Consider the following 23,003-nt stretch of genomic DNA (forward strand, 5'->3'; position numbering starts at 1 on the left):
GGGCAGGAGTGGATGGTGTTCATGACAGGGAGGATAGGGATAGTAAGGTATGCATGGTTGTGTGTATATGCACCAGTAAATGATAGAAGGATAGGTAGGAGTGAAATTAAGAGATTCTGGAAGGACTTAGGACAGTGTCTAAAAACCTTTGTAAATGAAAGAATTCTTGTGGTAGGAGATATGAATGCAAAAGTTGGAAGCAGGGAGATTGGTGGTGTGGTTGGGAAATGGGGTGTGGATGGAGTGAAGAAAAATGGACAATATCTTGTGGATGTTTGTGCTGAGTTGTTCTTGGCAAACACCTTCATCCAGCACAAACTACATCAGAGGTATACATGGGCAAGAGAGACATGAGGAGTGTTATAGATTATATAGCTGTGGGTACAAGGTTGAGGCAGGATGTAGTAGATGGCGGCAATGCAAAGGTTGTGAGAGGAATGTATGGTAGATCTGATCACTTTGTGGTAGTAACCAAAAGTAGGATGAAAGAGAAATGGGAATTCAGAGAGAGTGGGAAGAGGGAAAAGGGTAGGAAGGAACCAGCAAGTGAGGAATTGCGTGACAGTGACCACAGGGAGATGTATAGGAGGAAAGTGGAGGAAATACTTGGAAGAGCAAGAGCACAGATAGAAGAGAGTGTAGGAGTGCATGAGGTTTATGAGGTATATTAGAGTTCAGTGGTCAGGCCAACTGATGAAGTAGTCGGGTATAGGTCGTGTGGAAAAGGAAAGAAAGGGAGTGCGTGGTAGACAGATGAGATAAACGAGGCAGTTGAGCAGAAAAGAAGGAACCACAAGAAAATGCTAGAGAAATATGACAGAGGAGGTGTGAGAGAGAGAGAGAGAGAGAGATGGGAAAGGAAGCACAGGGATAGTAAGACGTTGGTAAAGAGGCGGCTTTGGGAAAGTAAAGAGAGAGTGGATGAGGTTTGTGGCAGGAAAATTTCAGCAAAATACCAGAACAAAAAACTTTTCTGGAGGCAAGTTAAATGAGAAATGGGGGGAGGAAAGAGTGACATTTGTAGCATTTAGAGGAAAGATGGGGTGCTTGTGAGAGGGAATGAGGAGGTAAGGGAGGTATGGAAGCAGCACTTTGAAACTGTAATGAATGAGAGTGTGGAAGGGAGAGCAGAAGTGACTAGTGTAGGAATAAAGATCAATGTGGGGCAGCCAGATCCACAGGGGAGGGTGGAGAGAGGTGAGATAGAGGAGGCAATGAAGAAGATAAAAGCAGGAAAGGCCCCTGGAGCTGATGGCAAAACAACAGAAATGCTGAAGTATGGAGGTGTAGTTGTGGAATGGATATCCTGGATATGTAACCTGGCATGGGAACAGAGTGAGGTGCCAGAGGACTGGAGAAAGGCTATTGTTGTGCCGCTGTACAAAAGGAAAGGGAGCAGAGGTGATTGTAATAGTTACAGGGGAATAAGTCTACTGAGTGTGGCAGGAAAAGTGTATGGAAGGGTTTTAAATCAGAGGATGAAGAAAATAACTGAGAAAAGTGTAGGCGATGAACAAGGGGGTTTAAGGAAAGGGAGGGGGTGTGTAGGCCAAATATTTGCACTCAAAATGTTAGTTGAAAAATACATAGAGAAGGATAGGAAGCTGTTTGCTGCATTCATGGACCTGGAGAAGACGTATGACAGGGTTGACAGGAAGGGGTTATGGGATGTTCTACGGATATATGGTGTGGGAAGGCATTTGCTGGAGGGGATCAGATCCTTCTATAATGATGCAAGTGCCTCTGTACCCGTGAATGGTAAGTTGAGTGAAAGTTTTAGTGCTGGTGAGGGTGTGAGACAGGGGTGTGTGATGTCACACACCCCTGTCTTAATGTGTACATGGATGGTTGTATGAGAGAAATGAAAGCCAGAGTGGGGGAGCTTGGTCCAAGGCTGAAAGTGAGAGGTACGGAGGAGTCATTGGTGGCAGGCGTGTGTGCAGATGATACAGTATTGTTGGCAGAGAATGAGGGGATGCTTCAGAGGATAGTGGATGAGTTTGACAGGGTGTGTAAGAGGAGAAAGCTGAGAGTGAATGCTGAAAAGAGTAAGGTTATGGTATTTGAGAATGCATGAGAGCAGGTCACTGATTTTGCAAATTCATACAGTTAGAGCAAAGAGCAGAACGAAGTGAAGGATAAGGCTGGGGGAGGAGGGAATGGAGAAGGTAACTGAATTTAAATATTTAGGGACTGTTTTATGTAAGCATAGAAGTATGGAAGGTGAGGTGAGGGCAAGAGCAGTGAAGGGCAGACAGGTGGTGGGTGCATTGGAGAGAGTTATGAAAAGGAAGAAGTGTGAGCATGGAGGTAAAGAGGGGAATAAAGAATAGTATTATCCTGCCAACTCTGTCATATGCGTCAGAGACGTGGACATGGAATGCAGCACAGCAATCGAGAATATGTGCAATGTAAATTATTTATATAAGAGGTGTGTGTGGTGTTTCAGGATGGGATGGAGAAAGTGATGAAAGCGTGTATGAGCAGTTTGTCATGGGTGTGACAGCAAAAGGAGTGGATTGTGGAGTGGTGGAGTGGGTGCGCTGAGATGGTTTAGACACGTGATAAGAATGGGGGAGAATGAATTTGTGAAAAGTGTATGTGGGGAGGATTGAGGGAGGGGGTGTCAGTGGAAGATCACCAGTGAAGTGGATCAATAGAGTGAGTGAGTATTGGAGCGAGAGTTGGAAGTAGCAGGATCGAGTGGGCTGAGAAGTGCCAGAAAAAGGGAGAAATGGAGACACTTCTGCCACGGCCACCCCCTGGAGGGAAGTTCCCGCGAGGGAGCAAGGAGATGGAGATATAGGATAAATAGATTTATATTTTTCTCTGTTGATTTTATTCTTTCTTCTTTTCCAAATTCTCCATGCTCTATCTCTATTGTGTTTGGCCTCAAAACCTCTTGCATTGAACCATTCCTTGTTCCCTTCTTCTTTACTACATAGAATGGCACACATTCATTTACTCCATTATACACCTAAAAGAAATACAGCCATACCTTGGTTTATGAGCTCAATTCGTAACAGGATTTTGACTGCAAACCAAAAATCTCATAACCCTAAAAGAACAAACACTGTAGTGCTGAAAACATAAAGATTGCACACTAGAGCACAAACATAAGTGGATACAAGGATGTGAGTGCTACCTCTGCAGGTGTACAACGTAGACTGAAACCAAATTCCCATTGTTTTCTGCTCTGAGCGCTCTCGTCTTACGGCGAACAAAGGGAACCCACGCTTGCGTCTTCGACTCACACAAACAGGATGCTCATACATTAAGTCATCGCTCATAAACCAAGGCATTTTTAGTGATTTTTTTTGCTCGTAAATTAACACTTGTAAAGTAAGGCACTCATAAACTGAGGTATTACTGAAGTTGTACTTCTCATGCACACACTTAAATTGGTTCATCGCCATCCAGTTTCTACTACTTAAAAGAGCTATTAATTCTTCATACTTTGCCTTGTTATATTTTCTCTTCTTATTTTTATGTTCTTTAACTCCCTGGGTGCCAAGCATTTTTTGCAAAAACCTTCCCCTGGTGCCAAGCATTTTTTGCAAAAACCTTCCCCTGGTGCCAAGCATTTTTTGCAAAAACCTTCCCCTGGTGCCAAGCAAATTTTGATTTTTTTTTCTTTTTTTTTTGCAGAAGAGTGTTCAGAATGATTAGACAACACATAATTGATACATTTTACTACTCACCTCTTATATTTTTCATGATTTCTAGGCACCAGAAGTTTATATTTGGAGTGTTACATCCCGTAGACTTACTCACCCCAGGGAGCTCGTCTATCACCATCACCATATAGATGTGCCTTTTGGCCTGAGAGGCAGCAGAGGGTTCTAAAACCCTCCTTGCTTGGGCATAATGTGAGTGACGAGGAGTCGGCACCTCACTTTCCTCACCACTCGAGCGACCACTCTGACTATATATATATAATCTTTATCAAGGTCAGTATCAGACTCAGTCACTCACATCACTATCCGTGAAGTCACTAGGGGCCTCCTCAAGGGCACGAACAAAGTTGGGCGTTCGTAAAATATGCTTTACGCGGTGAGACATCCTCCCTGCACTGCAGTCAGGTCAGGAAAGGGTGTAATGTGTATATTATAATGTATATGTGAATGTACCCGTACCCTCGGGATCCCTAGAGGCTTGGTGGGGGGATGAAGATCAGTGACTGGGAGGGGTAAAGGATGAAAAGTGTCCTGACAAAGTAGAAAAGCTTCTCAGTCAAAATAAGTCCACGGCAATTTTTCTAAATTGCCACCATAAATAAACAGTGCTGGCACACAGCATGCGCCTACCCACAGCCATAAATAAACAGTGCTGGCACACAGCATAAATAAACGGCGCTGGCACACAGCATCGCCTACAACACAGTCGAAATAAACGCGCTGGCACACACCATGCGCCTACCACAGCCATAAATAAACGGCGCTGGCACACAGCATGCGCCTACCACAGCCATAAATAAACGGCGCTGGCACACAGCATGCGCCTACCACAGCCGTAAATAAACGGCGATGGCACCCAGCATGCGCTACCACAGCCGTAAATAAACGGCGCTGGCACACAGCATGCGCCTACCACAGCCGTAAATAAACGGCGCTGGCACACAGCATGCGCCTACCACAGCCATAAATAAACGGCGCTGGCACACAGCATGCGCCTACCACAGCCGTAAATAAACGGCGCTGGCACACAGCATGCGCCTACCACAGCCATAAATAAACGGCGCTGGCACACACCATGCGCCTACCACAGCCATAAATAAACGGCGCTGGCACAGCATGCGCCTACCACAGCATAATAAACGGGCGCTGGCACACTGCTTGCGCATCCCACAGCCTTAAATAAACGGCGCTGGCACACAGCATGCGCCTACCACAGCCGTAAATAAACGGCGCTGGCACACCATGCGCCTACCACAGCCATAAATAAGCGCGCTGGCACACAGCATGCGCCTACCACAGCCTTAAATAAACGGCGCTGGCACACAGCATGCGCCTACCACAGCCATAAATAAACGGCGCTGGCACACAGCATGCGCCTACCACAGCCATAAATAAACGGCGCTGGCACACACCATGCGCCTACCACAGCCGTAAATAAACGGCGCTGGCACACACCATGCGCCTACCACAGCCGTAAATAAACGGCGCTGGCACACAGCATGCGCCTACCACAGGCGTAAATAAATGGCGCTGGCACACAGCATGCGCCTACCACAGGCGTAAATAAATGGCACACAGCATGCCTACCACAGGCGTAAATAAATGGCGCTGGCACAGCATGCGCCTACCACAGTAAATAAATGGCTGGCACACAGCATGCGCCTACCACAGCCGTAAATAAATGGCGCTGGCACACAGCATGCGCCTACCACAGTCAGAATAAATGGCGCTGGCACACCGCATGCGCCTACCACAGCCGTAAATAAATGGCGCTGGCACACAGCATGCGCCTACCACAGGCGTAAATAAATGGCGCTGGCACACAGCATGCGCCTACCACAGGCGTAAATAAATGGCGCTGGCACACAGCATGCGCCTACCACAGCCGTAAATAAACGGCGCTGGCACACAGCATGCGCCTACCACAGCTGTAAATAAACGGCGCTGGCACACAGCATGCGCCTACCACAGCTGTAAATAAACGGCGCTGGCACACACCATGCGCCTACCACAGCCGTAAATAAATGGCGCTGGCACACACCATGCGCCTACCACAGCCGTAAATAAACGGCGCTGGCACACAGCATGCGCCTACCACAGCCGTAAATAAACGGCGCTGGCACACAGCATGCGCCTACCACAGCCGTAAATAAACGGCGCTGGCACAGCATGCGCCTACCACAGCTGTAAATAAACGGCGCTGGCACACACCATGCGCCTACCACAGCCGTAAATAAACGGCGCTGGCACACAGCATGCGCCTACCACAGCCGTAAATAAACGGCGCTGGCACACAGCATGCGCCTACCACAGCTGTAAATAAATGGCGCTGGCACACAGCATGCGCCTACCACAGCTGTAAATAAATGGCGCTGGCACACAGCATGCGCCTACCCACAGCTGTAAATAAATGGCGCCTGCACCCTGGGGGTTACTATATTGACATTTTTCAGCTTGGTCAACTTCCAGAATTTCATGGTCACTTTTCCAAATGGGCATTCATGTTTTACCTCTCCTGATATCTTGATCCCTTTCGTAGTGTGTGTATTTTATTTACCTATTTGTAGTATACAGGGCCTGAGCTCAAGCTCAAACAGTCCTGTCTCCCAATCTATATTTGTCCAGCTTTTCCTTCATTTTATGGACACTGCCCACTTCAAATGTCTTTGCCAAGTCCATTCCTTGTATCCACACTCCTGTATGGAAAACTGAACTTCTTTAGGTCTTTCAAACAAGTCCCCTTTCTCAATTTCTTGCTGTGTCCTCTTGGTTGCCTCCTCTCTTCCATCTCTATTAAATAATTTCTATCCAACACGTCCACTGCACTCATATTCCTGTACAACGCTATCAGGTCTCCTCTTTCTCTTCTTTCTTCCAGTGTTGGTAAGCCCAGTTCCCCCAATCTAGTCTCATTTGACAGACCTAATAGTTCTGGTACTATTTTAGTCGAAATCTTTTGAATCCTTTCAAGTTTCCTTATGTCCTCTTTCTTGTGAGGTGACCAGACAACTGCTGCAGACTCTAGCCTTAGTCTAATCAATGTTGTTATTATTTTCTTCATCACGTCCCCATCCAAGTAGTGCGAGAGCAACTCTAATATTTTGCAGTGGAGTATATGTTTCTCCAAATATCTTGTATATACTTCTCAGGTGTCAGTGGATCTTGTATTATAATTCTTAAGTCTTTTTCTTCCTTCACTGTGTTGATGACTGTCCCTTCCATCTTAAACACTCCACTGGGTCTATTTTTACTCTTGCTCATTTTCATTGTGTGACACTTCATTGAACTCCATTTCCCATTTTTTACTCCATTCATGAATCTCATTTAAATCTTTCTGCAGTTTATTACAATCATCATCATCTCTTATTTTTTTAAGCAGTTTGGTGTCACTGCAAACATACTCATGTAACTCTACTTTTTCGGCATATCATTTATATATATTAAAAACATTATTGACACTAACACTGATCCCTTTGGCACTCAACTTGTGACCTTTCTCCAATCCAATTTTTCATCTTTTAACATGGTTTTCATTTCTCTGTTTGTCAAGTAATTTTTCATCCATTCTGTCATTTTTCTCCCCAATCCTCCTCTATGTTCTAGTTTCCACAGCAGTCTATTATGTGGAACTTTATCGAATGCCTTTTTAGGTCCAAAAATATACAGTCTGCCCATTCGTCTCTCTCCTGCACTATATCTATTACTCTTGGGTAAAAACATATTAGATTTGTGACACAAAATTTACCTTATCTGAATCCAAATTGACTTTCATGTATTATCTTCTCTCTTTCCAGATGGTCTACCTACTGTTTTTTAATTACCTTCTTGCACAGTTTGCACATTACAGAAACCGGTCTATAGTTCAGCGGCTTTTGTTTCTTTCCGCTCTTATATGATGGGATCACATGTCCCCTCTTCCATTACACTGGGACTTTTTTGTCTTAATCGAACAACTTATAATGTCATAAATTGGTTCTAGTAACTGTCCACTGCACTCTTTCAGTACTTTGTGTGTGTGTGTGTGTGTGTGTGTGTGTTGCTAACCTGATGTGGATACATTGAAGCAGTCAGATTCCCCAGCAGAACTATATTGAAGTCGAGGCTCACACCGCAACCTGAACTTTAATCTTTTCTTTTGTTAGTGGCAAAGGTAAGTTTTCTGAAGAGGAGATGTAGGTCCCTCCCTAACCAACCCATATCAGGGATTGAACTTGCTAGCAGTAGGCAGGGACACAGGGCCCCTGAGGATAAATTCCCCAACCACACATAAAACAGGAAGTATTAATAGGAGGGAGAAAAAAAGAGAAAAGGGGTGTAGGGTGAAGGAATCACTCACCAAGAATCTCTGGAAACATGTAGCCCTTGAGCCAGCCTACGAGTGGTGTTGTGCCATGTGTATAATGGCTTTCCTTATGGTAGAATAGGATGCCATCCAATGGCACTGAGAAGGGCATCTCCTCTGCCATCAGCCTCTGTAAAGTCTCTGGGGAACAGTCATAATAAGGCACTCTTTGAAACCTGAAATAAAGAAAAATCAATTAGTACCTAAAGGTGATAATTATCAGAAAATAAGTATATTCCGCACACAAACTACCTACTATTGAGAGTAAAATTCTGCTATTGAGACATACAGTGAGATGATACGTATGTATATCTGAAAAGATTATGTGTTATGGAAGTAGCCTCAGGTATTCCTCAATGGATTGTGTATAGAGATAAATGGTTTAATTAAAAAGAATTACTTCTTTGGTTAACAGATCAAAATATGATTAATAAGACCATCAAGCAATCCACCTAAAAGGGTTGAGGCGAGAAGTTTCCTGCACCTCCTGGGCCTCCTCTTCCATCCTTGACTTCAGCCACTCAAGTCGAAACTGTGTCTGTGAGAGGTGAACGTGGGAAATCAATGAACACTGGATAGAAAAACAGCAAAGAAGCAGCAATAAAAGTTGTTGCAACTATGAACACTAGGGATGCTCATGGTTATCTTTAGTTCTTATTTTTTCAGTTAAGATGAAACAACAACAAAATAAATAACACACATCACAAAAGTTCATCAGTGTTTGCCAAGTCAATCAGTTTTATTTCTACTGAGAACAATTCCTGTTGATATTACTATATAGACAGAAAGAAAGTAACTAAGAATCTAAGAAACTATTCACCTCACTTTCTAAGATGGATTGGTTGAGCCACATGATGAGGTCTAGGACATAGTAAGTCTTGTTCACCTCAGACCAGATGCAGTCAAGGAGAGCAAAGCCTCGATTGCATATGTGGCGGTTCCCTCCAGGAAGCATAGTTGGAAACTCCCTCACCATCACACCTGACTTGGCATATGCCCGAGTCCTGCCCTGCCAAAAAGGAATACACTCAGGTTATTATCAATTCTATCATAATAACCTTGTAAACTAAGTTCCACTGTAGAAAATGAAAAATCATGACAACAATCTCCACTTTACAAAAATTAACTGGCTCCTGAAGGTATTTTGGAATAAAATGTTTTCCCAGGTCCATCTTTATTCTATGCTGACACTGCATCATTTAACAAGATTAACCCTTCCATTTTAAGGCGAGCGATCAGTTCATAAAGTCAGAAATCTGAGCATCCTAACATTTTCTATTTTCTTGCATCATGTTATAGGGGGTCGGGAAACCACTTGTCATCCTCTGTGTATTGAAGAAGTCCCAAGAAAATACTTTTTATTAGAATAAATAACCAAAAGATAAATCAGAAAAGAAAGCGTGTGTTGGTTTGTGAGTGGTTAACTCGAAGACAAAGGGAGAGTGTGTTACAGATTGCTACCATTAACCCTTTCTTTGCGCGTGGTGCAAGATGTGACTATCCCCTCAGGCACAGTCAGGCAGCCCAATGGGGGATCTCTTTTAACCTCTGTATCTCAAAAAAAAATTCATCACAGCTAAAAATCAAAAACACCATTGGAAAGAGGAGGTCAAGATCTATAGGAGTCGGTTATGTATGCCTCTTGTGAACGTACATGCACGTTCAGGTTGTGTTGAATGTTAACACTTACGTCGGTGCGTGTGCAATGATCAGCCATATTGAGGGAACTGCGGACATCACTCCTTCAGATTCTGGCAAGGGAGTATTGCCAACTGCAATATTTACAACTATTTGGTCAAAGAATCAGTCAGGTGATAGGTGAAGCTATGCAAAAATGCCGCTATATTGGGCAAGAACATCCACCGGTTACTCGTCCGTAGATTTGCCGCTCTGGGCTGATATGATTTTCCACATAAATTTAGTGAAGAACCCACTCCATTGGCAATCCTGTGTTATGAGAAATAGTGTTGGAACACTCTCATATGTGGGAGATTTGAGTGTGGTTGGAGCTTGCAGCGAGCGTTTAGCACCACCAGCAAATACGCCTAATGCTCGCTGTGAGCATTCAGCAATGAAAGGGTTAAATGCTACAAGAACATACATAACAGTGAGGACCCAGACAGGATGAGGCAGTGGCTACACTTGGACAAGACTCAAGTCCAAGACCTGCTCAACCTGATTACTCCAAGCTTATCTAGCTTTGTGGAACTCATTGTGGTACTGGAATAAATACGCAGATAGCTACTGAACCTATCAGTTGACACACTCTTCTTCTTCTTGTGACCACTACTTACCGACCTCACGAGAAAATAACCAACATGCTGGTGACTGAGTTTTGCCTAGAATTTTTATGAGTTTCCCATGAAATGCAGCCAACTTTAAATCTCTGTACAAAATTCTTGAGAAACTAGCGGTTGGGTGGATCGATTTTACACTTTTTTCGATTTCCCTATTCTAATAGTGACAAAAACTTGCGCATGCATGAGAAAATAGCCTCTGCAAAATCTTAGCTTAATTGGTAATCATCTTCTGCCCCCGGCAGAGCGATGAAAATCATACTTTAGTAGTAAAAACGTCTTTTCTTTAAATTTTAAAAATATTTCAAAATGCATCAAAATTATTTCTAATAGCTACGAAGTTGATGAAAAAGAACTCATATGATCGTTTTTCCAAGCACGTTGTCCTACGTTAATATCTTATGCCCCCGGCAACAACGTCAAATGTGGAAAAAAAAGGTAATTCTTTGTAATTTCCAGATCGACTCTTTGGCTTAAATAATGCATTTATATATTTCCCACAGCATTTATATTATTGCATAGGCAGGAAAATATATGCATGTACGTCGAGCTTTACCTTTTACAGCCCCAACCACCACCATTCTTTTGGCGACATTCAGAAGAGCTGACCTTGAAACGCACGCACTGAGCTGCGCTCCTTCAGTTACCCTTTCATTACGTTGGAAGCAGGCGGGTGATTTGCAGCTGTCTCCTTGAGTACTTAGAGTGCATGTGTGTGTGTGTGTGTGTTCATTGGCTTACTCTCTCTGCTCGTATCTTCGTTTGTTTTTCTCATAACTTTTTATTTTGTTACGTAGCAGAATAATACATTATTCCTTAATCTTTTCAGGATGGCTACCGCTTCAACTAGGACATCAGTTACATGTCCAATATTTGGAGCAGGAAAAGATTTGCAACTGCAATGTTGTCCCACAAGTGAAGATGTGATGCAATACTACCATCATGTGAGACTTGAGTTGAGATCATCCGAAAAGGAACCTACATTCAAAGACATCGGTGCAGTGGTCACGGAGAGACTGGAATACTTATGGAAATTAGCTTCCATTCCAGCACTTTCGAACATTCCTCTTACTACCTTTGGATCACAAATTTCTTTTTTAAGCCTTTCATCTACTGCCACAAAATCAATCAATCCTTTTTGTTCATTATCTTCTCCCCTCCTCCATGTGTATCGGTGGATATTCTTGTGCTGAAAGAAGGTGTTCGCTAGGAACATTCCCCTCTCAGCACAGACATCCACCAGGCACTCTCCATTTTCATTCTTCCCAGGTATCCCCCATTTTCCCACCACATCCATCACACATTCATCACCCACTTTAGCATTCATATCTCACATCATAATAAGTTTCCTTTCTTTCTCAAAACTCTTCAAACATGCATTCACTTCTCCCCAAAAAGCTTCCCTTTCTCTCAGTCCTTTTTTACTTTTCACATTTACTGGTGCATAAATACACATCCATGCATACTTTTCTAAACCTACTTTTCCTTTCACCCACACAATTCTTGATCCCTTCCAACCATAATCAGTCACACCATTCCACACTCTTTCAGACATCACAATAGCACATCCTTCCTTACTCCTGCCTCTATACTAATGTCAGGACCCAGAAAACGAGGAAACAGAGGAGTGAGATATACAACTGTGTAAACACCTGACAGGACAAACACTAACAAAAAGGGTGACATATATATAAGTGTAAACATCTCAAGTACAAAAGAGGGGAAACAACGAGGGTAAAGGAAAACAGATACCCAGAGAGGAAAGGCAGGTATACAACTGTGTAGACATCTGACAGGACAAACACTAACAAAAAAAGTGACATATATAACAGTGTAAGCATCTCAAGTACCAAAGAGGGGAAACAACGAGGGTAAAGGAAAACAGATACCCAGACTCAGATATAGAAAACAGATGCCCAGTGGGCGTGGTCAGAAAGTGTGAACAACCATTGAAAAAGACTCTGACCCGTGACGTCAGTTGTGGCGACATGTTATGAGCCAATAATTTAACAGAAAAATCACTGTGGGAGTGTCTTAAGACTGACTCACGAATAGCAGGAGAAGTAAAATAATACAACATAATGAGCGAGCAGATGGGTGTGACAGGAAGTATTGGCCATTGGTTATGTAAAGAATTAAGGGCGTGTCAAGGATGTAAGTCCGCCTAAAGCAAAGAAAAATGTGGCCTAGAAATCAGTGGTATGGGTAGACCGAGCTTGGTTCTCGCCTCAAGCAGACCTCCTGCTCACCCAGCTGAGAATGGCTGTTGTGATCTTAATCGTGAGTAGAAATTCGAGAATCTAAGGGAAACCGATTGTATTGTCCTGGAGATTATAATGTAGGAGATGTGAAGTAGGATTGTGAGTGGGACAGGATTGTGATTATTTGTTTGCGATGTAAAGCAAAGGTAAAACCACTGGGTGTGGTAAAATTGGGTGTTTCCATGACTTGTAGTAGATTATACTATAGGAATGTGTTATTAGGATTTTGTGAAGAGAGTACATAATGATTGTGATGTAAGCAGAGAGATACAAAACACTGCTTGTGGAACGACGAGTGTTATTATTATTGGCAACAACTGAGCACATATTGTAGTATTATGTTTAAGACATGTCGTTTGTCATATGTTGCATCCATTGCTGAATATGCCAGTGTTATGATCGTCTGAGCATAGACTATTGCGTAAGGCAATTACTTTCATTTAATTTTAAATAAATGTATATTTACTTTTTCCCTTGTTTATCCCCGAACACCAGTCTCCAATAACAACTTAAGCCGGATCACGCTACCAGGGATACGAGACGGTGAGATCATTTATGGAGTAATTAATGAGTGATAAAAGAGTTGATTTAATACAAGAAAAGAAGGGTCTAAAACTGGCGGCAGCGGTATAGGGATAAATAGGGACATGTGCTTACAGTGCTTTTGTTTAATTTACTCTGACGAGAAAACGCCTCTTATTTTCATTAAGCTTTGCTCGTTTTAAGTGGCGGAAATAATAGTGACGATTTAATTATATAATTAATGGTTCTTCCGGAGGACATGGACTTTGACGATATGGTAATGGAAACTCTGGCCAACCACTGTTGTTCTGTAGTGCAATGGGTAGCACACGCGACTCAACCGAGAATTCATGAGTTCCTTCCCGGGCGGAGTGGAGAGGGATGGGCAGTCTCTCTCCACCCGCGCCGTGATCCACTCCTCAGTGAGAGGGTGTCAGGTGACAGGCAGCGGCAGCGTCCCGCCTCTCAGGTTTGTTTGTTTTAGGATTGTTACCCCAGGATGGAGGGGAGCACGGGGCTCTACGCCTCACAGGGTGGGGGTGTGCCGCGGCGGGCATGCAACCATAGAGTGACTTTATAAAGGCCTAACCCGCGTCCCCCAGGTAGGAAGTGTAGAGTATGATCTAGAAAAAATGTGAAATACTTAGAAAAGTGTGAGGTATGGATAAAAAGTCATGAATGAAAAATAAATAAATGAAGCATATGGACAATAGTGTGAAGTATTAAGATAAATGTGTGAAGTAAGAGAATCAGAGGAAGAGGAGGCCAGGGTAGTGCCCCCCTCAGTTAACTCCTACAAATAACATTAAATAAACAAATGAAAATAAATAAATAAATAAATAAATATGCACACTTGCAGTGGAAAAAACGGAAAATGAGCGAAGAACAAAACAGGGAGTAACCTTTAATATAATAAGATGAAAGCTATAACGAAGAAGGGAGTAACCTTTAATATAATAAGATGAAGGCTATAACGAACAAGGGAGTAACCTTTAATATAATAAGATGAAGGCTATAACGAACAAGGGAGTAACCTTTAATATAATAAGATGAAGGCTATAACGAACAAGGTAGTAACCTTTAATATAATAAGATGAAGGCTATAACGAACATGGCGTAACCTTTAATATAATAAGATGAAGGCTATAACGAACAAGGAGTAACCTTTAATATAATAAGATGAAGGCTATAACGAACAAGGAGTAACCTTTAATATAATAAGATGAAGGCTATAACGAACAAGGGAGTAACCTTTAATATAATAAGATGAAGGCTATAACGAACAAGGGAGTAACCTTTAATATAATAAGATGAAGGCTATAACGAACAAGGGAGTAACCTTTAATATAATAAGATGAAGGGTTTAACGAACAAGGGAGTAACCTTTAATATAATAAGATGAAGGCTATAACGAACAAGGGAGTAACCTTTAATATAATAAGATGAAGGCTATAACGAACAAGGGAGTAACCTTTAATATAATAAGATGAAGGCTATAACGAACAAGGGAGTAGCCGCCTCACATAAATATAAGGAAAAGAAGGCTATAACGAACAAGGGAGTGACCTTAAAAATAATGAAAAGAAGGCTATAATCAACATAACTCAAGAGTAACTTTGTTAGGCAGATCGCACTACTCATGATAATACATATGCAAAAGTGGCAGCACTCCTAGAAACAGGAGCGTGTGTGAGTTTTTAACGGATGAATTTATTAAAGAATTAGGGCTCGCAGTAAATAACTGTGAAGCGAAACCCGTGAATATTGTCTCTGTGCAAAAATACCATATTGAAAATGACGGTAAAAGACAAGTTAATATGGAAGGAAAAAGTAGTTTCCAAGACTTATTGATAACACGCGATGTAGATTTGCCGACTCATATTGTGTTGAGTACTGATTTGTCGTGTAGCACGAGATTATTTTGAAAACATTGCAACTAAATGAGGAACAAAAGAACGAAGCTTAAAACTGATAATAGAAGGGGAAACCATACAATTATGCCAGGAAAAATATGTCTTATATCTAGAGGTGAAGGATCTTAGCTAAATGTAGATGAAAATGAAGAAGGTCTCACTGAAAATAAGGCCGAACGTTGCCAAGCAGCGGAACCTTTGCAACTGCATGCATCTGTTGCAGGTTACATAACGCTAGTGACGCAACTACAGGCAAATGAAGCTTTATTTGAGCCTTGTGTTAGTACTCCTCAGGCTAGAGTCTTGTGCTCAGGGATAGTAAAGTTAGCCCCTTCATCTGACAATCAAAGATCTTATGTCACTGTGCCGTATTTGAATATTGAAAGTGAGTGTAAGGATAGATGATAATGCAACGTTAAGATTTGTGAAGCCTGTCACTCATGAGCTATACGCTGATCTGCCACAAGTATCTAGTGTACAGACCGCTGACACAGCTAAAACAGACTTGAAGCCCACAGAGCTTGAAGTAAGGAAGAAAAGCCTCTATCAAATTGTTGACGCTAAATTCCCAAGTGAAGAGAGAGAATTAGGTTTTAAAGTCCTTAATAGATAAATATATAACAGTGTTTTCCACAGAACAAGAACCATTAACAGTAACGCCCTATTTTTTTAAGCACCATCAAGCAAAACACTGATGAAGTAGTGTACAGGCGTTCATATAACATTCCTATCAGTTATCATGACAGAGTAAATAAACAACTTATATCGCTCCAGCAACAGGGTGTAATTCGCCCTTCGCGATCACCCTATAATGCCCCACTTATCCCAGTGCAAAAAAACATGGAGTACTACGACTTTGTCTGGACTTCCGGCACTTAATAAAACAATACGGGACGACCGGTACTCTCCTAATATAATTACCATACTCAATCAATTGGGAGATAGTAAGTTTTTTTTTATGCCTAGACTTGAAACAGGGTTACCATCAAATCCCCCAAGATGAAATCAGCAGAGAAAAGACGGCATTTTCTTCTCCAGCAGGACATTGAAATTTACTTCCTCCCTTTGGCCTTAAAACAGCCCCGTCCTGCTTCAAGAAAATAATAAACACTGTCCTTACAGGACTATTAAGCAACAAGGTTCAGGTGTACCTTGATGACATAATTATCCTGGGCGATATATTTTCTAATCACGCAGATAACTTAGAACAAATTCTGGATCGCTTAAAGGAAGCCAAACTGACTCTTAAGATGGAGAAGTGTAACTTTTTTAAGGACAAAGTAGATTACCTGGGCCATGCCATCCGCTCAGAGGGAATAAGACCTCAGTCTAGCAAGCTGGAGGCCATACAAAACGTCCTGGCCCCCCAAACTGTTCATGATTTACAGTCATTTCTTGGATTGACTAATTATTATCGCAAATTTATTGCAAATTATTCACAAATTGTTGCTCCTTTTCTAAAGATTTACAAAGGGAAGAAAGGTACACAAAAAATAAATAAATAAATAATTAAAACTCCACTCATATGGACGGATGAAACAAAAATTGCGTTCTCAACCCTTAAGGATAGAATGCTTGGTACAGTCACTCTACGCATCCTACTACAATACTGGTGGAGTATTGCAATAACAGGATAATGATGATAAACTAAGACCTGTATCTTTTTTTGTGAGAAATTGAATACGGCAGAACAGCGGTACAGTATAGTTGAACGAGAGGCTTTAACTGTAATTTATGGGTTACACGTAAACCGCCCATTAATACTGGGTTACCCTGTTGAGATCCACACGGGTCACAGACCTTTAGTCTGGTTGTTACAGGTAGCTAGTCCCAACGGCAGGATAGCTAGATGGCAGACTCTCATGAGTGAGTATGGTTTCACAATCAATCATCTGCCTGGCGAGGAAAATAAAGTAGCAGATTTTTACCAAGGAAGAAGGCTCAACAGGACACTGAAATTGAATTAGAAGGACACGCGATAATGTTTGTGGATGGGGAACAACAAAACCGTGGAACACGTGGATAATGAGGGCAAGGTATTGCACTAGTGCAGAAAAGACACAGGCGCCGAAAAATTAGAAAATAAAATACATGATATGTATGGACCTGAATAGTGAGTGTATTGGCCACACACTTGACTGGAGTATTCAGGAGATTAGTGAGCTGCATGATGAGCAGCCAGCATATAAGTATGCTAAAAGAAGGAAGCCCCAAGAATGAAAATTGAGCAAAGACTCAGAGAAAAAAGGCATAATGTGAGATGCCGCCCCTGTTAGAGGTACAGGTGGAAAATGTGTTATATTGTATTGAAGATGGGCATAATCTGAGATGCCGCCCCTGTTAGAGGTACAGGTGGAAAATGTGTTATATTGTGTTGAAGATGGGCATAATGTGAGATGCCGCCCCTGTCAGAGTTACAGGTGGAAATAAATTATGTGTTTTAGTGAGTCCGTACGGAGAAGCCACTTAGGTGGTGATTCTACCCCCCAAGTATTTCCAAGGCGATAACTCTGGCTCATTCGTCGCCACTGCAGGGCACGGAGGAACCAAAGTTACGTTATGTCGGTGTAGAAAGTTCGCTTTCTGGCCTGGAATGAAACGGGATGTAGAAAATTATGTAAGGAAGTGCGTCATGGTAGTCGTTTTAAAAGTGAGTTGGGAACTTGCACCCTGCTCCTTGGCGGCAATATCCAGACGTCACCGCTCCTTTTGGAAGAATACACATGGACCTTGTGGGTCCCATGGGTGTATCGGACAATGGGGTTCGATACGTAATGCCCATAGTTGATGTTTTTAAAAGGTATTTGATTATAGTACCCTTACGGAGTAAGGAAGCCCGCGAAATGGCAAGGGCGTTGTACGTGGATGTTGTTTGTGTACACGGTGTTCCTCAGACAGTTGTTACAGGTCAAGGTTCAGAGTTCGTTAATTCCGTGATGCAGGAGATAAATTGGAAGCTACCTGTGCGACACGCGAATAACGGCTTACCATACAAATGGAAATGGAATAATAAAGCGCGCAAATTATATTGTTGTTAACATTTTGAGGAGAATGTTCTAGGAAATGTGTCCGATTGGGATATAATGCTACTTATAGACATCTTGGCCTATAATGCTGCGTATTATCGCACCATAAAGGAGTCCCCATTTTATCGAGAGAGACAGAGAGAGGATTTTTAGAGATCCTCCTGTACCTACACTGTTAGAAAAAAATTCAGCAGCCCTGGTATGATATTTACTCCTATAAAGAGGAAATGGCTGTATTTGCAAGGAACGTTTATGATACTTACTCCTATAAAGAGGAAATGGTTGCAATTGCAAGGAAAGTTTATGATATTTACTCCTATAAATAGGAAATGGTTGTAATTGCAAGGAAAGTTTATGATATTACTCCTATAAATAGGAAATGGTTGCAATTGCAAGGAAAGTTTATGATATTACTCCTATAAATAGGAAATGGTTGCAATTGCAAGGAAAGTTTATGATATTGACTCCTATAAAGAGGAAATGGTTGCAATTGCAAGGAAAGTTTATGATATTGACTCCTATAAAGAGGAAATGGCTGCAATTGTAAGGAAAGTTTATGATATTGACTCCTATGAAGAGGAAATGGATGTAATGCAAGGAAAGTTTATGATATTGACTCCTATGAAGAGGAAATGGCTGCAGTTGCAAAGAAAGTTTATGATAGATGCCAGGTTTACATTGAAAAAGGTAGAGAAGAAATAGAAAAGTAATACAAAGCTACAAAATCAAAACTATCAACGTTGGAGACAGTGTTCCTAAAATGAGACCACAAAGAAAAGTAAATAAAAAGTTGTAACCTGTTTTTGATGGAGTCTACAGGGTAATAGAGAAGATCAGTGATATAATGGTAAAAATTAGGAACCTCAGGACTAGTAAGGTTTCAACGGTCCCCACAGATAGAGTAAAAGTCCTTCATGAAGATTGCATCGACGTGCAGCAATGTCCAACGATTAGGCGAGCATACCCTTTAAATCCAGAGACAGACACTGATCTATTCTTTGCATTGCTCAACCCTGAAATCGCTGAGAAAACTTCTTCCGAAAATAATGACTCGTAGCGGAGAGGTGACTGCTACTCATGACACATTAAATAATGTTCGTTCTACAACAGCAATAAACAGCTGATGCACAGGCCCTACCTTCTCAGGTTACTCCCAAACTTTCAGAGCCACCTCGGCATAGATAAAGCCTTCGCTCTTCGACGGTACAAGAGTTGCCTAATGTAATGTCAAAACTAATACGATATAGAACAGGAATAATGTATAAGGATAAAAATGCAATAATTGAGCGGAAATATGACGAAATAAACAACAGATTGATTTGACTCTTTCGGTGTACGACTCATTGACACAACAGGAGTCCCCAACACGTGCTGGCCAAAGTTTCACACCAACATACTCTCTATATTATAGTCCTCACAGACAGAGACTATAGTACCGTTTAGCCTCACAGAAGATGTTTTAGCTGCATTATATAAAGCACGGATTTTAACTGCTTCGTTACTTGAAATGTTATTCAAATGTCACCTGAGTATCCAGCTGTAAAAGCAATAAAATACACACTCTTTAATTTTGAAAACGAATTCAGTTCATTGTTGCATCATCTAAAAAAAGTTTTAGGCTATGTGATGACTACTATTCAAAACAAGCTCATGCTTCTATGAATTATAGAGAAAAGAAAAAAACGGGAAATAATTTTTTTGAGGATCCTTGTCTAATAACCTATTTGGTACCGCGACCCAGGCTCAAGTTGATGCTATTCATGAAAAAATAGAGGACTAGAGTCATTAACTGAGAAAGATTTTATATAGTTAAATGTTTATTATGGAAAACTCAACATCATTAAATAATATGCATGTCATGCAATCTGCCTTTAACAGGCTATATTCAGCTGTAGATGTATTGAACCAAGTTGTGCGCCATTTTAGTATAGACTATGGCATTAGGAAGAGAAAAAAGCTCCTACAAGAATTGTTATATTTTGACTTAGCATTGAGACACATAAGACCAGGTATACAAGATTTATATTTGAGTCTGCAGGCTCCCCTGCAAACATACATAACTCCAACCATTATGTGAAACAAACAGTTGTTCAGTACATTAAAGGAAGCCTAGGATCGGCCTCCAGGTCTTTTGTGCCTTGCAGTTCTTGATTTTTTAGCTCTATATAGGGATGTAATAACTGTGTCCTCCAGGACAACGGCTTTGCACGATTCTCGTAATTTCTATTTCACCAAACCTTTGCGAGGAGATCCGATTGACACCTTTGATGTCTTTCGAATCGACTCCCTTCCATTTTCTGTGCAGAATAGCACTTACTTTCTTATGTATAGTGTTGATTCAAGATGTATTGCCTTCAGTGAGAATAGGAAAATATATTTTATGCTTTCTAGTATAAACCACTGTAACAAGAATAACCATATGTTAGTTTGTCCTCCCACAGGCCCCGTCCATGAGGCTAGTGACGCAGCCTCTTGTGAATCGGCTGCTTTCTTGAAACATGAGTCAGTGATCAACCTCTGCCACACAATAATCTTGAAAACATTTCCCCATATGTTTATAAAAGGTCCTGGCTACTGGACCTGTTCACTTGCCTCCCCCATCACTCTGACACTCACATGCCATAACCTGTAAACAGACATACTGTCAGCCTGACGGATAATGGGATATTGATGCTTCGGCAAGGTTCTCTTCGCAGTGCTGAGTCCATCCCCCTACAGGAGCTAACAGCTGGCTTGCAGCCCCTAAATTCTGTGGTCGAGCCGGATCAGCCTTTCCAATCCGCAATCCATTGGTGGATTGTCTTCGCCATTGTCGTGATCCTGGTTCTTCTGCTGGTAACGTCTGCCGTGGGGTATTCCTATGTCCTACGCTACGCACGACGCCGCCTAATTCCAGACTCGAACCAACTGCAGACATTGCAAGGCGTATCTTCTCCACCAACACCTGTGAGATCTCAGGGGCGAGATCTTCCGGAAGGGGAAGTAATGTCAGGACCCAGAAAACGAGGAAACAGAGGAGTGAGATATACAACTGTGTAAACACCTGACAGGACAAACACTAACAAAAAGGGTGACATATATATAAGTGTAAACATCTCAAGTACAAAGAGGGAAACAACGAGGGTAAAGGAAAACAGATACCCAGAGAGGAAAGGCAGGTATACAACTGTGTAGACATCTGACAGGACAAACACTAACAAAAAAGTGACATATATAACAGTGTAAGCATCTCAAGTACCAAAGAGGAAACAACGAGGATAAAGGAAAACAGATACCCAGACTCAGATAGAAAACAGATGCCCAGTGGGCGTGGTCAGAAAGTGTGAACAACCATTGAAAAGACTCTGACCCGTGGCGTCAGTTGTGGCGACATGTTATGAGCCAATAATTTAACAGAAAAATCACTGTGGGAGTGTCTTAAGACTGACTCACGAATAGCAGGAGAAGTAAAATAATACAACATAATGAGCGAGCAGATGGGTGTGACAGGAAGTATTGGCCATTGGTTATGTAAAGAATTAAGGGCGTGTCAAGGATGTAAGTCCGCCTAAAGCAAGAAAAATGTGGCCTAGAAATCAGTGGTATGGGTAGACCGAGCTTGGTTCTCGCCTCAAGCAGACCTCCTGCTCACCCAGCTGAGAATGGCTGTTGTGATCTTAATCGTGAGTAGAAATTGAGAATCTAAGGAAACCGATTGTATTGTCCTGGAGATTATAATGTAGGAGATGTGAAGTAGGATTGTGAGTGGGACAGGATTGTGATTATTTGTTTGCGATGTAAAGCAAAGGTAAAACCACTGGGTGTGGTAAAATTGGGTGTTTCCATGACTTGTAGTAGATTATACTATAGGAATGTGTTATTAGGATTTTGTGAAGAGAGTACATAATGATTGTGATGTAAGCAGAGAGATACAAAACACTGCTTGTGGAACGACGAGTGTTATTATTATTGGCAACAACTGAACACATATTGTAGTATTATGTTTAAGACATGTCGTTTGTCATATGTTGCATCCATTGCTGAATATGCCAGTGTTATGATCGTCTGAGCATAGACTATTGCGTAAGGCAATTACTTTCATTTAATTTTAAATAAATGTATATTTACTTTTTCCCTTGTTTATCCCCGAACACCAGTCTCCAATAACAACTTAAGCCGGATCACGCTACCAGGGATACGAGACGGTGAGATCATTTATGGAGTAATTAATGAGTGATAAAAGAGTTGATTTAATACAAGAAAAGAAGGGTCTAAAACTTCTCATCTATCCCCGTCCAAACAACCCCCCCCAGGCACACCCTCCCACGTGCCCTCTCTACCATCACTCACACCAGTTCCTCGAATATGTGTTTCGCTCACTCCCAACACATCCACTCTACCATTTACAAAATTTTCAATCATCACTCTCCTCTATTCTTCACCACCTAAACCATTCACATTAATAGACACCAGTCTCATACATTCCTTTCTCTTCTGCTGCCCTCTGGCCATCGCTCCTGCCTCTAAAAACTCGATAAAAGTATTAGAGGCCACCAATGGGTGGCCAGTCCAATGTGGTGTTATGGAGGCTAAAAGGATTAAAACAAAGCAGCCGATGGTCACTGCCCCCCTCCCCGCTGGTTCTACCCCGCAAGGTATACTAACAGTGCGCACCATGTGAAGGTGAGGATGGGGTAGGCTACCTTCCCAGTCAGAGGGTAGCCGTATTGCTCCTTTCCCAACACCCTAAAGAAAGGAGCTCTACGCATAGGCAGCAGAAACGCACCTCGGATGAACCTCATTGGTTACGATACTGCCACTGTGCAAACATCAACATCATTGATGTAAATCAAAATCAGCACTGGGCCAAGAACTGAGCCCTGAGGGACACTACTAGTGACAGACACTTAAAATACTATGACCACATGGCATATCACAGAGAGGCCACAAGTGAAATGGATAGCAGAGTTGATGAGTGTTGACAGG

At 41.9% G+C, this 23,003-nt stretch overlaps 1 protein-coding gene and 1 long non-coding RNA gene across 4 annotated transcripts in view; both read right to left on the reverse strand.

Annotated features, from left to right (window-relative positions):
• LOC126986750 (snurportin-1-like) overlaps positions 1 to 23,003 on the reverse strand; it is an 82,516-nt gene that overhangs the window by 11,762 nt on the left and 47,751 nt on the right. For all 3 annotated transcript variants that reach the window (XM_050843129.1, XM_050843127.1, XM_050843128.1), the window contains exons 5-7: positions 8,840 to 9,028; positions 8,472 to 8,557; positions 8,014 to 8,195 (exon numbers count right to left, since the gene is read on the reverse strand). In XM_050843129.1, the coding sequence (XP_050699086.1) occupies positions 8,014 to 8,195; positions 8,472 to 8,557; positions 8,840 to 9,028 (457 nt within the window). The remainder of the gene's footprint in view (positions 1 to 8,013; positions 8,196 to 8,471; positions 8,558 to 8,839; positions 9,029 to 23,003) is intronic.
• On the reverse strand, positions 14,030 to 14,595 carry LOC126986752 (uncharacterized). Its single transcript, XR_007739931.1, has 3 exons — positions 14,483 to 14,595; positions 14,307 to 14,438; positions 14,030 to 14,133 (listed from the first exon to the last, which is right to left on the reverse strand). It is a non-coding gene; the product is annotated as an uncharacterized LOC126986752 (long non-coding RNA).

This window comes from Eriocheir sinensis, chromosome 62, assembly GCF_024679095.1.
Source record: "Eriocheir sinensis breed Jianghai 21 chromosome 62, ASM2467909v1, whole genome shotgun sequence".
NCBI lineage: Eukaryota > Metazoa > Arthropoda > Malacostraca > Decapoda > Varunidae > Eriocheir > Eriocheir sinensis.